The sequence below is a fragment of the Homarus americanus genome, unplaced genomic scaffold (assembly GCF_018991925.1).
Source record: "Homarus americanus isolate GMGI-L3 unplaced genomic scaffold, GMGI_Hamer_2.0 scaffold39722, whole genome shotgun sequence".
In the NCBI taxonomy this organism is placed as follows: Eukaryota; Metazoa; Arthropoda; class Malacostraca; order Decapoda; family Nephropidae; genus Homarus; species Homarus americanus.
Genome location: NW_024754262.1, coordinates 55191 through 74216, shown reverse-complemented (window position 1 = coordinate 74216; position 19026 = coordinate 55191). Strand labels below are relative to the sequence as shown.

Sequence of the window (19026 nt, the reverse complement as noted above, 5' to 3'; positions counted from 1 at the left end):
GGCACCCCAGACACCATGTCGAATGGTGCAGGTGTGTGGTGCGTCTCCCTCAGACAGCTTGCATTGAGGCGTTGGAAGTCCACAGTGCGCCTGGGCTGACCGTTTTTCTTGGCCACCACGACCATCCTGGCGCACCACTCCGTAGCCTCACCAGCAGGCACTGGCTGGATGACGCCTCTCCTGACGTCCTCCTCCAACTGGGCCTTCACCTCCGCTTCCCAGTGTTTCGGAACGGGAGCAGGCGTAGGGGGTCGTGCCGGGCGTCAGGTGGATACGGTGAGGGGGACCAGTCATGACTGGCAGTGGGGACCTGCTGGTGTTGAATGCGGTAGACGAAAAGTGCGTGAGTAGCCATGCCTCCAGCCTGGCCACATTCTCCTCCAAAGGAGGCAAGGGTATCTCAACTGGCCTCGGCGGGAAACGGCTGCTCTCAGGTAAACGGTTCGGAGGTAGATCGTCGGCAGTGTGCCGCTCCCCTCCATCGCCCACGGCAGCCACAGCACGTCTATGGAGCGGGAAGTCGACAGGCACCAAGTTGAGGCACTTGCAGGCCTCCAATGACAGATAGAGGGCCTTGGCTGTCTGCACGAAGTAGACCTCCTGGACGGTGGACCCCTCGTCCACACCGAGGCGGCAGGGGGCGGACCCCAGACACTTGAGCTGTTTGTTCGCCACGTCCCTTAAGCCATTACGGGCCCGAAGTTGCCCCGGACACAAACCGATGTCCCGGAGCAGGGATGCGCCTGCCACACACACCATAGCACCCGTGTCGGCTACAGCCAGCACAGGGGTGGCGGGGGAATTGCCCCCGGCCTGGGACACGAACACTTGTAACCTGGGGTGGCGGGATAGCTGGGCTGTTGCCACTGTAACAGCGCCTGACACATCCACAGGAGCACTTAGGGCTGACTTACTCCTACAACACCTTTTGAAGTGACCAACCTTACAGCAATTGCGACATGTAGCCCCACTTGCAGGGCAGTTACTTTTACCAGAGGCATGTGACACGCCGCAGTTACCACAGTGCACGCGACTGGGGTGTCGAGGTCGGGCGGCAGCTACCTCAGACTCACCGGTGACGTCATCACCAACCGCCACTGCCTCCGCGGCTGTTCCCACCACTGCCTGGCCAGACGTACGACACAATACACCAGCATCTCTCACTGCTGCCTCAAATAACATGCATTTGTTTCTAAGCACTTCAACACTATTATAACTAGAGTACCCCTGGAAAATTTCCCTTTTCAACACTGGGTTACTCAGGCCCACCATAACTTTACGTAATAGCATGTACTCAGAGAGGTCGTTATCACAGGTGGGACATTTAAATTCACACTCCACTGCCTCTGAGAAGCATCGTTGAAAATACCTTTTCATGGGCTCCTCTTCACCTTGTTTGCTGTTGAAAAACTCGTTCCATTTCACAGCTTGGTTTGAAGATTGAAGAACCATTCCACTGATGGCGTCCAGGGCTTCTTTGGGCGAGAGCTGCTCCCACTGACCGCTGGGGTATCTCGAGTCAATCACTCTTTGGAGTGCGGGGACGCAGTTCAGGCGAATGTGGAGTGTGGCCACCAGTTGTGGCCACCCGTTCAACAGCACCCATGACTCCATGGACCGCCTCCATGTCCTAAACGCAGCTGCTGGCATTTCTGCCTCACACTTCTCTGGAGCGACAGCTGCTGAGGGCTTCATGACCGGCATAGAAGCATGACCACCGCCAGCACCTAGAGACGCCATCTGAGCCATCAATGCACTCATGGCCTGCTGCTGGGCGCGCGTGGTGTTCCCGGCCGGTGTAGAGAAGCCCTGGCGTCCCCTTGAGGGCGTCGAGAATCGTGGACGTGTAGGGGCCATGTCAGCGTTCTTGTCAGGGCTGTAATGGCGTGTCGGGCCCCGACATATCCTACTCACTGTGCGCCATGTGAGAGGTTGGAGTCATAGACCACGTTCTTTATAGACTTTATTCTAACAGTGTCAGCTGGAGACTGGCAACCGGGCGCTGCCAAAGACAAGCCCCCATCTCAACATGGGAAAACATATCGTACGATGGTACAATCTTACAAGAACTAAAATTTTATGGGTGAAATGGTGCCATGGGGTGACTTCTCTTCCACCCCAATGCCTTCTCTTCTTCCTTCTCCTCCACCCCCATTCTAATTCCCATCATCATCATCATCATCCAGGAGCCTTCTACATACACACCTCAAAGTAAGTGAACTTTTCTACCATTTTTGTTGAATTTAGGCAATTTTCGGTGAGCTGGAACCAATTACCCAAAAACCCATTGAAACTATGGTTTCGGTCAACAAATTTTTCGGTTAACGAACAACCTGCTGGAACAGATTGTGTTCGTTAACCGAGGGACCACTGTACAGTAAATGAAATAATAAAATAAATACGCTTAGGAAGCATATTAAGGGTAAATAACAAGTGAAATACAGCCACTCCTCGACTTACGACGGGGTTAGGGACCCAAATCCAGGTCGTAAGTTGAAAATGCAAAGATAATACGTACATAGAAAATCTAAAATGGATGTCTCTTTTTCTTCTCAGCACCACAAAACTCTCACTTTTACGCTTGCCAGCCATTTTAAAGGGAATTACAAACCAAAATTTTGTCAGTACACAGTGCAATCACTAACGTCGGGACTCGAAAATACGTAATTTGAAAAAATTTTGGTACAACTAGGGCGGTCGTATGTCTGAGTGGTCGTAAGTAGTCGGTAGTAGACAGCTACCAACCAGGGAGGTACTACTGCTTGGGAAGATATTGGAAGCATAATGTATTGTCTAATGGTAGGCCCTGCTGCCATATGGCATTACAAAAATTGTGACCAAGTCCCAGGTTGCTAATCTATCTTTCTGCCTCATTTACACACAATTGCAGGGTCTCAACTGTCTCTCTTACTATTGACAACACCACATATATAACCGTACTCATTCTTGATCTGTTTTATTCATTCTATTTTATTCTCCTATGTCAATTGATATTAATGTTGAAGCGGGGCCTTCTCGGATGGGTTCCACTGGTCGGGATGGTTGTGGACCCCAGGGCCGACCTGATCATCATCAAGTTACTGGGGCCTCAACTGACGCCACCGAGGTTGCTGGAGGATCGGCTTTTTTCACACTTCATTTTTCCAACATTCGCGGACTGAGATCCAATTTTCCTTCTGTGGGGCACCATCTATTAACCTCTTCCCCCAACCTCTTACTACTTTCCGAACTTCAACTGACCAAAGCAGCTTCACCCAAACCTCTTCAAGTCTCCAACTACAACCTTTATACCTCTTTCCGTTCTAAGGAAGGTGTATGCGCCTACTGCAACACACGTACACCCATAGCTCGACTCACGGATCTTGAATCTTCCCTTTATGATGTCATCTGGCTCAAAATATCTCTACCTACTGTGACTATTTTTCTTTGTTTCCTAAACTGTTCTCCCAACTCTACCAACTATTTCAAACGCTTTGACTATCTCACTTCTTGCCATGAATCATTGCAATCCACACACCCAACACCGAGACCCTCTACCTAGGGGATTTCAATGTACATCACAGAGAGTGGCTTGGCTCTGCAAGGGATGACCCAGGTGGAGCTGAGGCACTCTCTTTTTCCTTACTTAATGATTTGGAACAAATAATCAAACACCCTACACGCGTTCCTGATCGACACGATCAACTTTCTAACATTCTTGATCTTTGTTTTACCTCTAACCCCTCACACTATTCATACTCAATTTCTGCCCCCTTAGGGTCTTCTGAAAACAACCTTATTTCTATTAAATCAAACTGGGCACGACCACCTCCCCCAACCCTCTCTAAACGTCAACTATGACACTATCAGAGGGCAAGCTGGCAATCCTTGCGAGAATTCTTCACCGACTTTCCTTGGGATGAATGTTGTTTTACCACTCGGGACGCCTCGGTTCGTGCTGACAGCATTGCTGGGGTTATATGGGGTGGTATGAGTGCATTTATCCCATCTTCTACCAAAACTTTCACATTACAATCATGGTTTGATCGCTCCTGCTCTCTTGCTTGCAGGGTGAGAGATAGGGCATATCGAGCTATGAAACTATCTCCTTCTCCTATTACCCACACCTCTTTCATTACTTCTAGGAATCGTTGTAAGGCTATTCTTCGTAGGGCCAAGCGGAATTTTATTAAAAGAAAGACCGCTGTCCTGACGAATTCTTCCTCTAGTAAATCCTTTTGGTCCTTAACTAAAAACATTAGTAACAACTTCTGCACTCCTTCTTTGACTCCCCTCTTCCGACCTGATAATTCTATAGCCAACTCTCCCCCTGACAAAGCCAATCTCTTTGGCACCTTATTCTCCTCTAATTCCACCTTAGACAATTCCCACTCTATCCCTCCTACCCCTGCACCTCCTACTGAACCTATGCACTTTCCTATAATCTCCACTCGCAGGGTTGCCGGTGTGTTATCCAGGTTGGATGTGAGTAAGGCGCATGTACCGGACGGAATACCCCCTAGTGTTCTGAGGGAGTGTGCTGAAGCCCTGGCCCCTGTGCTTGCTCGCCTCTGCCCCAAAACCCAAACTTTTCCTTCTTCTTGGAAGCATGCCTTGGTTCAGCCCATCCTGAAGAAGGGTGACCATTCTAATCCCTCTAACTATCGCCCCATTGCCCTAACTTCATCCCTCTCTAAGATTTTCGAAACTATCTTGAACTCCCATTTTCTCTTTTGTCGGATCACCAGTATGGCTTTCGCCAGGCGAGATCTACTGGTGATCTGCTCTCCCATTGCACCCATCTTTGGTCATCCTCTCTTAGGGATTATGGGGAAACTTTCGTCGTGGCCCTCGACATCTCCAAAGCATTTGACAGGGTATGGCACAAGTCTTTGCTATCTAAACTTCCCTCTTTTGGTTTCTCTCCCCCACTTTGTTTTCTCATCTCTAGCTTCCTTGAGAACCGATCCATGGCAGCTGTTGTCGAGGGATCGATCTCTCGCTCTTTTCTACCAGTAGTAGTGTCCCACAGGGTTCTGTTCTTTCACCTACTCTCTTCCTTCTTTTTATTAATGATTTACTTCACACTACAACTAATTCTATCCATTTTTACGCTGATAATTCTACTCTTCACTCTTCTTCACATTTTCCCCTTCCTCCTAACTCTCAAACTAGATCTGTTTCTAGAACTGATATCATTACTTCTATCAATGCAGATCTGTACAGCATCTCTGAATGGGGAGGTAGAAACTTGGTTAAGTTCAATAGTAATAAAACTCAATATTTACCAATTACACTTTGTAAATTAGACGATCTTCCACCAATTACATTTCAGGACGCTATCATCCTGCCAAATTCTGAAATAAATATGTTAGGCCTCACCATTTCCTCCAATATGTCCTAGAAATCACACATCCTGAGTACAAAATAGCTAAAGCTGCCTTCCGAAAGTTGGGAATGCTGTACAGATGCAGTAGCTACTTCACTCCTGAGCAGTTGCTCCAAGTATATAAGGGATTCATTTGCCCTAACTTGGAGTACTGCTCTCATATCTGGGGTGGCTCTTCTTCTGTCCAACTATTAGATAGGGTGGATCAAAGGCATTTCGTCTTATTAACTCTTCTCCTTTAGTCGACAATTTCGCTTCCCTTTCTGTTCGCCGCAATGTTGCTTCACTCTCTCTCTTTTACAGGTACTTTAACGGGCAATGTTCGGTGGATTTGGCATCCTGTGTACCGCCGGCAAGGCCGTGGGTTCGTAACACTCGTCTTACCCGCGGTGCCCACCGTTTCTCTGTGGATGTCGGTCACATGAGAATAACCCGTTATAGTATCTCCTTCTTTCCTTACACAGCCAAACTGTGGAATGCTCTGCCTTCTTCTGTGTTTCCATACTTACACAATCTGTCTCACTTTAAAAAGCTGGTTTTCCAGCATCTTCGTGGTGCAGATTAACACAATATAACCTTTTTGTTCTCTATTTTCAATTTCGTTCTGTTCCTTTTTTCTTGCCCCCCAGGCCCCAATGTGGGTCTTTTGACCTGTGCCCGGGTGGGCTAATTCCCGTAAAAAAAAAAAAAAAGTCGAGTAGGTCATAAGTCAAGGAGTAGCTGTATTACAGAAACACTTGAAATACCTAGGAACGCACCAAACTCCACGAGGGCCAGATGTAAACAAAGGGGATGCTGAACCATGGATACTAGCGCCGGAAGACAGGAGGCGCCGGACAATAGAGTACTGTACCGAATTAGGGAGGTTCAACCTGTACAGGCAATTGTGAGTTTGCTCTGGCATTAATTTGACTGTAATGTACTGTATGTGAATGTATTTCAATTACTGTACAGTATATATATTAGAGCATTCTTTTAATCAATGTGTACACCAAAAAATTTATTTAAAAACATACTTATGTTATGAGTTTTTTTTTTAAAGGGACTTATCTCAGTTTTTATAATGGGAGTCTATGGGAAATATGATCTGATTTAGGAAAAATGTATTTACAAAATGCTTTCAGGAATGGAACCCTTTTGTAAACTAGGGACTGCTTGTGGTATTGATCAGGGTTTTTGTGCCACCTGACTCATACTAATCAAATAATACTGCAATAATACAGCACTGACCTCCAGCATAGGCATAAAGATCAGTGATAATAAGCATTATCGCCAGTGGAGTCCAGCGTGCCACTTGTCCAACTGTCACTGGAGCTGACACCTCTGCAGAGGAAGCATCACCCAAACACACCAATTCTGTCCATCTCCTAAGATAATACAAAAACTACTGAGTCATTAACATCAGGAAAATTTACACTGATTCTGGAGTAATACCAGAAGAATAAACCAGTCCAATGTGGAATTATCCTCAAATATTTACTACACTTACACTGGGAGGTTTATGTACATTCTTCTACAAACCAATTTACTTTAGCCAAAGAACAACTCAAGAGTTCTCCCAGTTTGCTTCCCTTTCACTATGCTTAAGCTTTATATCAGACCTCTTCCCCAGTCACAACATTTTTATTGAATCAAAATTGTTAAGTATCATGGCAAATACACTACATAAGAAAAATTAATTCACATACACTACTTCTTGGAATGACAGGGAGAAGAATGACCCAAGATAACACTAAGTAAATAATATATATTTTAATAATTTATTCTGAAAGTGAAAAAAATTTCTTACTGCGGTGGGAGAGTAAGAAGATCTGGTAGTGTTCTATGGATAGTCATCACCAACTGTACTGCCAAAGTTTCAACAAGTGTCAACAGACCTCTGCTTCCTAATACTTTTCCTATAATATTTATTTCAAACTGATCATCACTTAAGTTCATCATCTGTCTTAATTCTTCATTGTAGTCATCATCCTGTACATGAATAAAAGAGAGATTTAAATAATTATAATACTGTACCTTGTTCTACAAGTATTTGATTCAAACATTTTCACATATTATAAATGTATACTAGTCTCTCTCCTATGTATTACAATATCATGTTGGCAGTGTTAAAGTGTCATCATAAGTTACTATCTCACTTCCTGCTATGAATCGTTGCTAACCACACACCCCAACACCGAGATCCTCTACCAAGTGGATTTCAATGTACATCACAGAGAGTGGCTTGGCTCTGCAAGGGATGGAGCTGAGGCACTCTCTTTTTCCTTACTTGATGATTTGGAACAAATAATTAAACACCCTACACGCGTTTCTGATCGACACGATCAACTTACTAACATTCTTGATCTTTATTTTACCTCTAACCCCTCACACCATTCATACTCAATTTCTGCCCCCTTAGGGTCTTCTCATCACAATCTATTTCGATTTAATCAAATTGGGCACGACCACCTCCTCCACCTCCCTCGAAACGCCAACTATGGCATTTTCGGAGGGCAAACTGGCAATCCTTGTGAGAATTTTTCTCCGACTTTCCTTGGGATGAATGTTGCTTTTCCACTCGGGACGCCTCGGTATGTTGTGACAGCATTGCTGGGGTTATACGGGGTGGTATGAGTGCATTTATCTCATCTTCTACCAAAACTTTCACTTTACAATCATGGTTTGATTGCTCCTGTTCTCTTGCATGTAGGGTGAGAGATAAGGCACATCAAGTTATGAAACTTATCTCCTTCTCCTATTACCCACTCCTCTTTCATTACTTCTAGGAATCGTTGTAAGGCAATTCTTTGTAGGGCCAAGCAGAATTTTATAAAAAGAAAGACCGCAGTCCTAACTCTTCTTCTAGTAAATCCTTCTGGTCCTTAACCAAAAACATCTGTAATAACTTCTGCACTTCCTCTTTTCCTCCTCTTTTCCGACCTCATAACTCTATAGCCAACTCTTCCCCTGATAAAGCCAATCTCTTTGGTACAGTAGAACGTCGATTTAAAGCGATTCAAATTAAGATTATTGATTTAAAGCAACACCCACAATTAAGGACAATGTTTTAATTTAAAGCAAATCTTTCCTATTTTGTGCGAGTCAACCTGGCGCATCCTATTTTAAAATTCGCGCCTAATGTTTCTCTGAGCAAGCTACACTGTCCTAAGGGCAAAGCTGTACTGTACATGTACTCAGAATAATGTACTAAATGATTACTAAAATTTTGGTCTAGTGCAAACTATAGCATGTTTATATGCAAATTAATCACAATCTTATAAGAATTCCAGCAATGTAAATTATATTTTCCCCAGTCACTTCTGTGACATTAAAAAAAAAAAATTAAACTTAATCTAAAGGACATAAATAAACAAATACATACTTCACTAGACCTGCGGCACCAACTGTCAAACGTGTCACTGTCACCTCCCTCATCCCCCCACCTCCCTCCCTCCCTCCTAGTCAGGGTTTGGTGGTTATAGTTTTACAGTTTTTATCTTATATAAGATCACAGACTAAAGTTAGGAGAATATAATTTGCAATGCTAGAATCCTTGCAAGACAGCAAATAATTTGAATATAAACCATATATTTTGCACAAGAGATAAAATTTTTAGCCATTTGTAATAAGTTTCCTAATTAGAACTAAAATTTGTATGTCTAACGCAAACTATAGCATGTTTATATTCAAATTAATCACTATCTTATAAGAATTCCAGCAATGTTAATTATATTCTCCCAGGTCAGTTCAGTGAGATTTTAGAAGAGAAAAACTTAGTCACTCTTAAGGACAGATAAATAAATAAGCACTAGACCTTGGCATCAACTGTCAAACATATCACCTCACCTCTCTCTCCCCCCAGCCCCATCTTCCCATCAGCTGATCGCTAGTAAACAGACCATTTCGCGTCCCTTAATTTATGATTTATGAGTGTTTGTTCTAACATAATACTACAAAAAACAATGTTTTGTTTATTCTAGGAGATGGGCTGAGGTGCATCTTGGTATAACTGTCAGTCTTTTTAGTATTTTGTACTTCTTTCAAGTTCCAAACTAAATTATTCCATTGAAACAACACTTCGATTTAGTGCAAATTCGGTTTAAAGCGACCTCTCTTGGAGCGTATCTCATGTTATATCGACGTTCTACAGTACTGTACCTTATTCTCCTCTAACTCCACCTTAGACGATTCCAATTCCATCCCTCCTACTCCTCTTACTGAACCTATACACTTTCCTGTAATCTCCAATTGTAGGGTTGCTGGTGTGTTCTCCAGGTTGGATGTGAGTAAGGCGCATGGACTGGACGGAATACCCCCTCGTGTTCTGAGGGAGTATGCCGAAGTTCTGGCCCCTGTGCTTGCTCGCCTCTTTTGCCTTTGCCTCAAATCACAAACTTTCCTTCTTCTTGGAAGCACGCCTCGGTTCAGCCCACCCCGAGGAAGAGTGACCATTCCAATCCCTCTAACTATCGCCCCATTGCCCAAATTTATCCCTCGATAAGATTTTCTCTGTCACCTTGAAAGCCACTTTCTCTTTTGTCGGATCACCAATATGGCTTTAGCCAGGCGAGATCTACTGGTGATCTGCTCTCCTACTGCACCCATCTTTGGTCATCCTCTCTTTGGGACTATGGGGAAACTTTTGTCATGGCCCTCAACATCTCCAAAGCATTTGACAGTGTATGGCACAAATCTTTGCTTTCTAAACTTCCCTTTTATGGTTTCTCTCCCCCACTTTGTTCTCTAATTTATAGCTTCCTTGAGAACCGATCCATGGCAGTTGTTGTCGAGGGATCAATCTCACTCTTTCTCTACCAATAGTGGTGTCCCACAGGGTTCTGTTCTTTCACCTACTCTCTTCCTTCTTTTTATCAGTGATTTACTTCACACTACGACTAATTCTATCCATTCTTACGGTGATGATTCTACTCTTTACTCTTCTTCACATTTTCCCTTTCCTCCTAATTCTCAAAACACATCTGTTTCTAGAGCTGATATCGTTACATCTATCAGTGCGGATCTGTGCAACATCTCCGAATGGGGAGGTAGAAACTTGGTTAAATTCAATTGTAATAAAACTCAGTATTTACCAATTACATTTTCCAAATTAGATGATCTCCCACCAATCACATTTCAGGACGTAATCATTCTGCCAAATTCTAAAATAGATATGCTAGACCTCACCATTTCCTCTAATATGTCAAGGAAGCCACACATTCCAGAAAGCTGGGAATGCTGTACAGATGCCGTAGCTACTTCACTCCTGAGCAGCTGCTTCAAGTATATACAGTAATGAATTCATTCGTCCTAACTTGGAGTACTGCTCTCATATCTAGGGTGGCTCTTCTTCTGTCCAACTGTTAGATAGGGTGGAATCAAAGGCATTTCGTCTTATTAACTCTTCTCCTTTAGTTGATAATCTTTCTTCCCTTTCTCTTCGCCACAATGTTGGTTCACTCTCTCTCTTTTACAGATACTTTAATGGGCAATGTTCAGTGGATTTGGCATTCTGTGTACCGCCAGCAAGACCGTGGGCTTGTAACACTCGTCTTGCTCGCGGTGCCCACCATTTCTCTATGGATGTCAGTCACACTAGAATAAACCGTTATAGTACATCCTTCTTTCCTCACACAGCCAAACTATGGAATACTTTGCCTTATTCTGTGTTTCCATACTCATACAATGTCTCACTTCAAAAAGATGGTTTTCCGGCATCTTCGTGGTGTAGATTGATATAATCTTTTTCTTTTCTATTTTTAATTTCTTTTTACTCTTATTTTTTTAGCCCCCTAGGCTCCGTTGTGGGTTGATGACCTGTGCCAAGGTGGGCTCTTCCCCGTAAAAAAAAAAAGTGTCCCATGACCCTGCATTGGAGGTGCACTTACTGATACACAAAAAGACACATAAGATTATACAGATCCCACATCCCTTAACCTGCTAACTCCAGAATACATTTGATATGATCAATCCTATGAATGATTGCATCCACATCCTTGCTAACCTTGAGCAAGCACCCACACAGTGACATAACACTACCCCATGTGGACACCAACTGAATATATGACTATCAATAGATATATAAACAGTTTGCATTACATATAAATGCGGATAGTGGTAGGGCTGTATCCTGGAGTGTGGTGTGAGTGAGGTGCTGTGGTCTTGGCAGCAATGGGGATTGTCTTTACAGTTGTGCTTAGAGCCGTCATGAAATATCAAAACAAGATTGAGGAGGATTACTTATTTAACACGATAATATGATGGTAGAGTAGCCCTCACGATTTTACCTCATTTAATATCATCACAGGGGGTAAAGTAGCTAACTTAAGGCAACTATGCACTACACTGATTCTTGTTGTCCATCGAAACTCAGAGAAGATACTCCATATTCTCCATTAACTAATTTTAAGTCCTGCTAATTTTCATGGCACTAAAGGGTGTATCACATTGTGTAAGGGCTTTAATCCTCAAAGCAATACCCTAAATAGAACTTACCATGGTGGGAGGCAAGACTAGAGCAACACCAATGTGAACAGCACACTCACCAGCATCAAACAGTTTTAAACCCCAATTTGGTACCCAAGGTAATTGTTTTCCTGATTTTCTTGGTGCTAGGCACTGCACTGTAACTTGTTGGGTATTTTGGAAGCATAAGTTGAGGTAGATTAACCAAAAAGCAACAAAATATAATAAAACATAGCAACACTAAACAAACACTTTCCCTAATTAATTAAGTTTATAATAAAACAACATTAAACAGGGACCCCTGTATTTTATTCTGCCTTATCAGTCCAGCCCCCCTTAACATATCATAAGAAGTCCCCCTTAATATTTAGACATCTATTACAGTACAGTACAGTAGTACCCGATTTACGCGGTCAATTGAACCCACAGGGTACAGCGGAAAGTGAAAACCGCGTAAAGTGAACAACAGAACATATGGGATTAATTCCAATAGAGACTGGCCCGACCCCCAAACTCCACTTTTTCCGACACAATACCTATGTTGTAGTAAAAATAACATCTAAATTTTATGATGGTATGCTCACACAATTAATATTTAAGAGAAATACAGTCGCCAGGTTTATGTCCATTCAAATAATGGACTCAAATCCCCCCCCCCCCTCTTCCCAGCTCACTAGCTCCTACCTCTCTGAGAAACGATTGGGTGAAAACACTAGATTTTAACGTTTAGTAATAAATAATACCTCAGACTAAAGTTAGGATAATATAATTGACATTTCTGGATTCCTTGCAGGTCAGGGAATATTTTGAATGTAAACTTCATATATTTTGCACAAAAGATAAAATATTTGCTTTGTGTAAACCAAATTATTACATTAGATCTAAAATTTGTATGTCTAATGCAAAATCCATGATGTTTATATTCAAAATGATCATCATATTGTAAGAATTCCAGCAATGTAAATTATATTCTGGTCGAGTAATTTGTATGAATTTTATGAGCTAAAACAAATATCTTCAGTTAATAAAAAAAAAAAATATTCTTCACGACACTATCTGTCAATCAAAGTACCCCACCTTGCCTCCCCCCCTCCTCACACTCACGCCAGCTGGGTCGGTCAGTCCCAACCCTCCCCCCCACCCCCCACCTTCCCTCCCTACCAGAGAAATGTTGGGTGAAAAAACTAGATTTTAACTTTTAGTAATAAATAATACCTCAGACTAAAGTTAGGATAATATAATTGACATTTCTGGATTCCTTGCAGGTCAGGGAATATTTTGAATGTAAACTTCATATATTTTGCAAAAGATAAAATATTTGCTTTGTGTAAACCAAATTATTACATTAGATCTAAAATTTGTATGTCTAATGCAAAATCCATGATGTTTATATTCAAAATGATCATCATATTGTAAGAATTCCAGCAATGTAAATTATATTCTGGCCGGGTAATTTGTATGAATTTTATGAGCTAAAACATATATCTTCAGTAAATAAACAAAGAAATATTCTTCAAGGACACTATCTGTCAATCAAAATACTCCGCCCTAGCTGGGTCAGTCCCTCCCTCCCCCTACCAGAGAAGCTTTGGGAGAAAATAGTATATTTACATTTTTAGTAATAAATAATAACTCAGACTAAAGTTAGGATAATATAATTGACATTTCTGGATTCCTTGCAGGTCAGGGAATATTTTGAATGTAAACTTCATATATTCTGCACAAAGGATAAAATATTTGCTTTGTGTAAACCAAATTATTACATAAGATCTAAAATTTGTATGTCTAATGCAAAATCCATGATGTTTATATTCAAAATGATCATCATATTGTAAGAATTCCAGCATTGTAAATTATATTCTGGCCGGGTAATTTGTATAAATTTTATGAGCTAAATAAAAAAAAATTAAAAAAATTATACTTCACCACGTATATGAGTAGATGCACCGCGGAAACTTTCAAAGTCCGGTTCTGGCAAGGTACCGTAAATGAGAAATCTCGGAAAGTGAAGGGTAATACTGTATATATATTTAAAAATTATATCTCAACTTCCCCTCCTCTACAGTTTCTTCTATTTCTCTCTCAATTCCACATTCTTTTATCCTCTCATGCTTTACACTGTTCCATTCTTCCAGTCCCTCATTCCAATTCCTGAACCTGAAAAATATCTTTGACCCACGCAGCTCCAACTCATAAATTTCATTTTAACAAAATGTTTTCTTTCACCCAAAATTTTCAGTCACTTGCTAAACCTAAATCCCAATTCTACTATTTTCACTATCTAATTCAGCAATAAATCCCTTTAAAAACTTGTAAGATTCATCATAAAAAGATAATGAAAAAGAGTTTTGGGTAGAACTTACAATATTCAGTAGAGCTTTGAGCTGTGAGTCTTCAGACAATTTCTCCCTTGCAACATCAATGCAAGTAGAAACAATACTAGTTGTGACAATTGTACCATACACCCAGGGCTTCAGTTGAAGATAAGTTTCTGCAGACTTTACTTGACCTTTGGTAAGTGCATCTTCTATGATTTCCTTCATTGGCTTGTCTCCCCAATCCTTAAAAAAATATTGATAAATTGTGAATATCGCACACTCATTATCTGCAAGCAGTCTTAAGTAAAACTTTCCAAAGACACTGTTATTGTTATGGCTGCTGGCTTTATCGTTGATGTCAACAACCATGTGCCTCCCCCACCCCACACACGGCCTGTTACCACACCACATGTAGCGACTGGAGGAGGCGGTGTTTACCACCGGGAGTGTCATCACCACTGGCATGAGCGCTGAGAGGGTGTCATGGATCTCATGACACAGATTGCCCTCTCGAGTGATGCCCCCCACCACGCGACCTGTTACCTCGACAGATGTGGCAGCTGGAAGTGTTCACTGGGACTGTCATCGCCACTGGCGTAAGCGCTGGCATCGCCGGGAGTGCTTTCATCACTGGCGTCAACACTAGTGTCAGTGCTGACGTTTTTGCTGCCTTACCCAACAAAGATTAGGGGGTGGGCGGTGTTTACGGAGAAGAGATCATGACTCTGCTAATGTATGGTTTAAAAGGCAGCGTGGCCACCTGGACTCTAGGACACTGCCCCCTCAAGTGATGCTGTGAGGATCAACACTCTGCTAGCAGTGGTGAACAACAACTCCCAATCCTGGCAGAGTTTTGTACTGGAACAATTTACACAGAACTACCTTCCCTTGGAACACCATACTGATTCACATTGACCCGCACTTGTAAGTACAGCCAAAGTGATGACATACCCCTCAGTACTGAAATATTGTGGACTAATTATGCCCACTCGTTCCTGCCTTATCTGGAGCAATAAGCCAACGCAGAATGAAGTGTAGCTAAGATTAATAGAGTTATGAACTTTGTATTATGTCATTATGCTCAATAATCAATTACAATTAAGATAAATTGTGAGACTAACTAATTATGTATCAGACAGGTCACCATGTAATACTAATGAATGCCTTGTTATCTGCAGGTTTTGACCACATCAATAAATATTGAATGCATCAAAAGACGGGTTTCAATCATTCCCTTCGACTTGCCCGTCACCTGAACGTCCTTAACTAAGGCGTTTACAGTCAAAACAAATGCGGAAGGGCATCGAAGGGAATACTCAACTACCAGGAGAAAAAAGGACCACAGGACACGTCACCAACGCCAGGAGTTCAGCGTGGAACAACGTAGATCGTCAATCAGCCACCTGCCCACAGTGGGTGGGACATCGGTGCGGGAGACAGTGTCGTGTGTGTGAATGAAGTGTTTAAATATCTGAGGGGTTGTCATAAAGTTTTCGGTTCAAGAGTACGGTCCTAAGAGCGTTTGCTTGTAACAAGCCGGCTCACGCACCCAGTGAGGCAAACCCACTCTCCCAGTGATTATAGTGTATGCACCAGCGATCATAACGGGCAGCTGACCAGGTTTGAGGTAACAAATAACCAACTTAACAAATTACGAGGTAAGTGTGATTAAATTAACTTAATATCACCCCAATTTGTGACACCATAAACAACCTGCAGTGATTCACTTGAAACACCGTAAGTAACCGACAGTAAAGTGTCGTTTGTAACACCATAAGCAACCAACAGTGACCTACTATTGTCAAACATACTTACAAGCAGCGAGCCACACCACCGAACGCAAATACAGTCAGTGAGCAGTGGTTCATCGAACAAACTTTGAGATCTAACCAGAGCTGAAAATAATTCTCAAAAAGAGGGCCAAAGGTAGCGGGAATGGATCCAGAGCAACGAAAGGGAAATGTGAACATGGATCAAGGTGACCAAGACCCAGAAGCAGTAGTTGACCCTCCAGAGCTGAACGACCACGATGTTACGGCCACAGAAGCTGAAAGGGACCACCCTCTGCCTGAGTCTGAATGCTCAGCACCTGACCAAAATCCCGGATCTAACATAATGGCAGAAGTACGACGAACTGTGACTGAAATGCTGGAAGCATATTTTGCAAAAGGGAACACAGCACGACGTTTGGAAGAAGGGAGCGACCAACCCAGGCTGAAGACAACATCAGGGGGGACTCTTGACAAGTCTCCCACTGGGATGACTGGACGCCCCAAGGGCCATGAGGAATCGACCGACAAAGATGAAGACGTGCAATAAGTTGAAATGGAGCAGCCTGAAAGGAGAGAGAAGTACGGCGGCAAGGAAAAATCCGGCAGCACCTCAACTTCACTGAAGGATATGTTGTCATCCTACCACATGCAAAATGCACGCATACCTACTTTCAAGGGGGAGAGCAGTGGAGAATATTGGGACTACATGAATAGCTTCAAGAGATATGTGGGAACCTCCACTGCCCCAGATTCGGAGAAACTTCAAATGTTAATCCACTCATGTTCAAGTAATATTCGGAATGTTCTGAACCCATTCACCAGGATGAAGTCCTATGAGGGCTATAGAAAGGCCCTGAGTACCCTGAAGGACCGGTATGGTGATGAGGACGCCCATATCGAAGAATTATTGATGAACCTGATCAACGGACCACCTGTCAAAATAACCAACAGCGAGGGCTTGCAGGACTTGGCTGGCGAACTTCAGGCGAGCATTTGCAGCTTCGAGTCCATGGACTCACAAGAAACCCTCGAGCATCTCCTCGTAAAGAAAGGCATAATTGAAAGGCTTCCTGGTCGTTTACAAGAAAGGTATGAGATTGCAGTCCTCGATCACCCTCCAAAGAGATATGGCTACATGAAAATAAGGGATATCTGGCAGTTCATACAAAGCAGAGCGAAGGAGGCAAAAAGGGCGCATACTCGATACACTAGCCTGAGGTACGAGGGAAAAGACCGATCTGGCAACTGTATGTCTGGCTTCCGCCCATGCGACATCGACGGGTGTGGTAAGGCACAATCAAGATGGCTCCACCTGCCAAAGGAAGGGGCAGATGTGCCGCCAAGAAAGGCAAGTGGGAGCAGCCGCCAGATCATAAAATCGAATAGGGTAGATGCTGACGTTAAGGAAGGCTGAGGATTCAAGAGAGAGCGCGAGGACTGTGACTTCGAAGATAGAGAACAGAGTGGTGGAACCGGAGGAAGAAAGAATAGAAAGAGAGAGCCCCAAGAAGATGACCAAGTCAATCAGCTGAGGCGGTTCGACCAAGCCGACAACAAGCAAGGAGAGAGGACATATGTGAATTACGTGGATACTACTGTAAGAGGGCGAGATCAATGACTAAGCCAAGACAAGGTCGTGCTCCCACTACTAGCAGTTCAAGTAATGGGAAAAGGGTTTACAGGATCAAAGAGAACCACGGCGCTACTAGACACAGGCAGCGACAGGTCTTACTGTGCCAAAGGACTGGTCGAAAGACTAAGAATACATGGGAAACCAACATCACTCTTCATAAACACGTTAACCCAAGGGGAACAATGTAACACCACAGAAGTAGATCTGGAAGTAAGAGGCATTAACACCCGGGGAGCGAAGTGCCCCATATCCCTTCCTAAGGTACTGGTACTTGACAGACTGCCACCTTCTTTAGAAAACTCAACAGCTACAGCCCTAGACATAGATGCTTGGGGACATCTTCAAGGACTTGCTCCACTTCCACCAAACAGACGAGTCGCAGAGTTACTGATTGGACAAGATTGCCCAGATGCCCTGACTCCCCTCGAGTGTCGGACGGGGCCGGATGGAGCACCTTTTGCAATAAGGACAAGATTGGGTTGGACGATCAATGGGCCCCTGATGGGCAATTTAATTCACAGGTTTACAACGGAATGTTCCATGCTAACTGCCTCTACAGAAAAAACTCGTTTGGAAGAGCAGGTGAGGCGCTTCTGGGAAATCGAAGCATTACACCAGACCCCGGGAGATGGCTCCCCATCATCGGTAGAGGATAAACGGGTCATCAAGCTTTGGTCGTCGACTGGACAAAAGAGTACCAAGAGATATGGCTGCATATTCACCTGTCTAGCTACTCGTGCAATGCACCTGGAGGTGTTGGAGTCTCTAGATACAGATGCACTCCTAAACGCTACTGTCCGCTTCATCGCCAGAAAGGGTACGACTCCGAAACGTATTCGTTCAGACAATGGCACCAACATGGTCGGGGCTTGCAAGGAACTCCGAGCGGCAGTGCGTAGTTGGAGGAATGATGAACGCAAAAACAGACACTTTCAGAAGAAAGATATAGAATGATTCAACCCTCCAGCGGCTTCACACATGGGAGGAGTCTGGGAATGGCAAATCCGAACAGTCAGTAAGGTTCTCAGAGCAATTGTGGGGACCCAAGTCCTGGATGAATATCGACTGCAGACGCTATTTTGTGAAGTGGAAGCAATCATAAACAATCGACCCATCACCCCTGCCTCGAGCGACGTGAGGGACCTGGAAGCGCTTACACCAGCCCACATCCTCCACGGTGGCCCACACGCTGATCTGTCACTAGGAGGATGTCTTCTGAAGGACTCACATCAATGACGGTGGCGGTGCGTGCAGTTCCTAGCAGACCGCTTCTGGAAACGCTGGGTGAGGGAGTACCTTCCACTACTCCGCAAAAGACAGAAGTACATAGAACCAACCCGAGATCTCCAGGAAGGCAACCTCGTCCTCGTCACTGGGGAAAATCTTCCTCGCAACAAATGGCCATTGGGCAGGGTCACGGCAGTGGTCCCAGGAGCTGATGATCTGGTACGCCAGGTGCGTGTACAAACAGTATCTGGGAAGTTCCGAAGG

General features: G+C 43.6%; 1 protein-coding gene across 1 annotated transcript in view; it reads right to left on the bottom strand.

Annotated features, from left to right (window-relative positions):
- Window positions 1-19026, bottom strand: part of LOC121855746 — an 87279-nt gene that overhangs the window by 16853 nt on the left and 51400 nt on the right. The window contains exons 11-13 of the mRNA XM_042350854.1: window positions 14176-14373; window positions 7158-7339; window positions 6599-6735 (exon numbers count right to left, since the gene is read on the bottom strand). Of these exons, the coding sequence (XP_042206788.1) occupies window positions 6599-6735; window positions 7158-7339; window positions 14176-14373 (517 nt within the window). The remainder of the gene's footprint in view (window positions 1-6598; window positions 6736-7157; window positions 7340-14175; window positions 14374-19026) is intronic.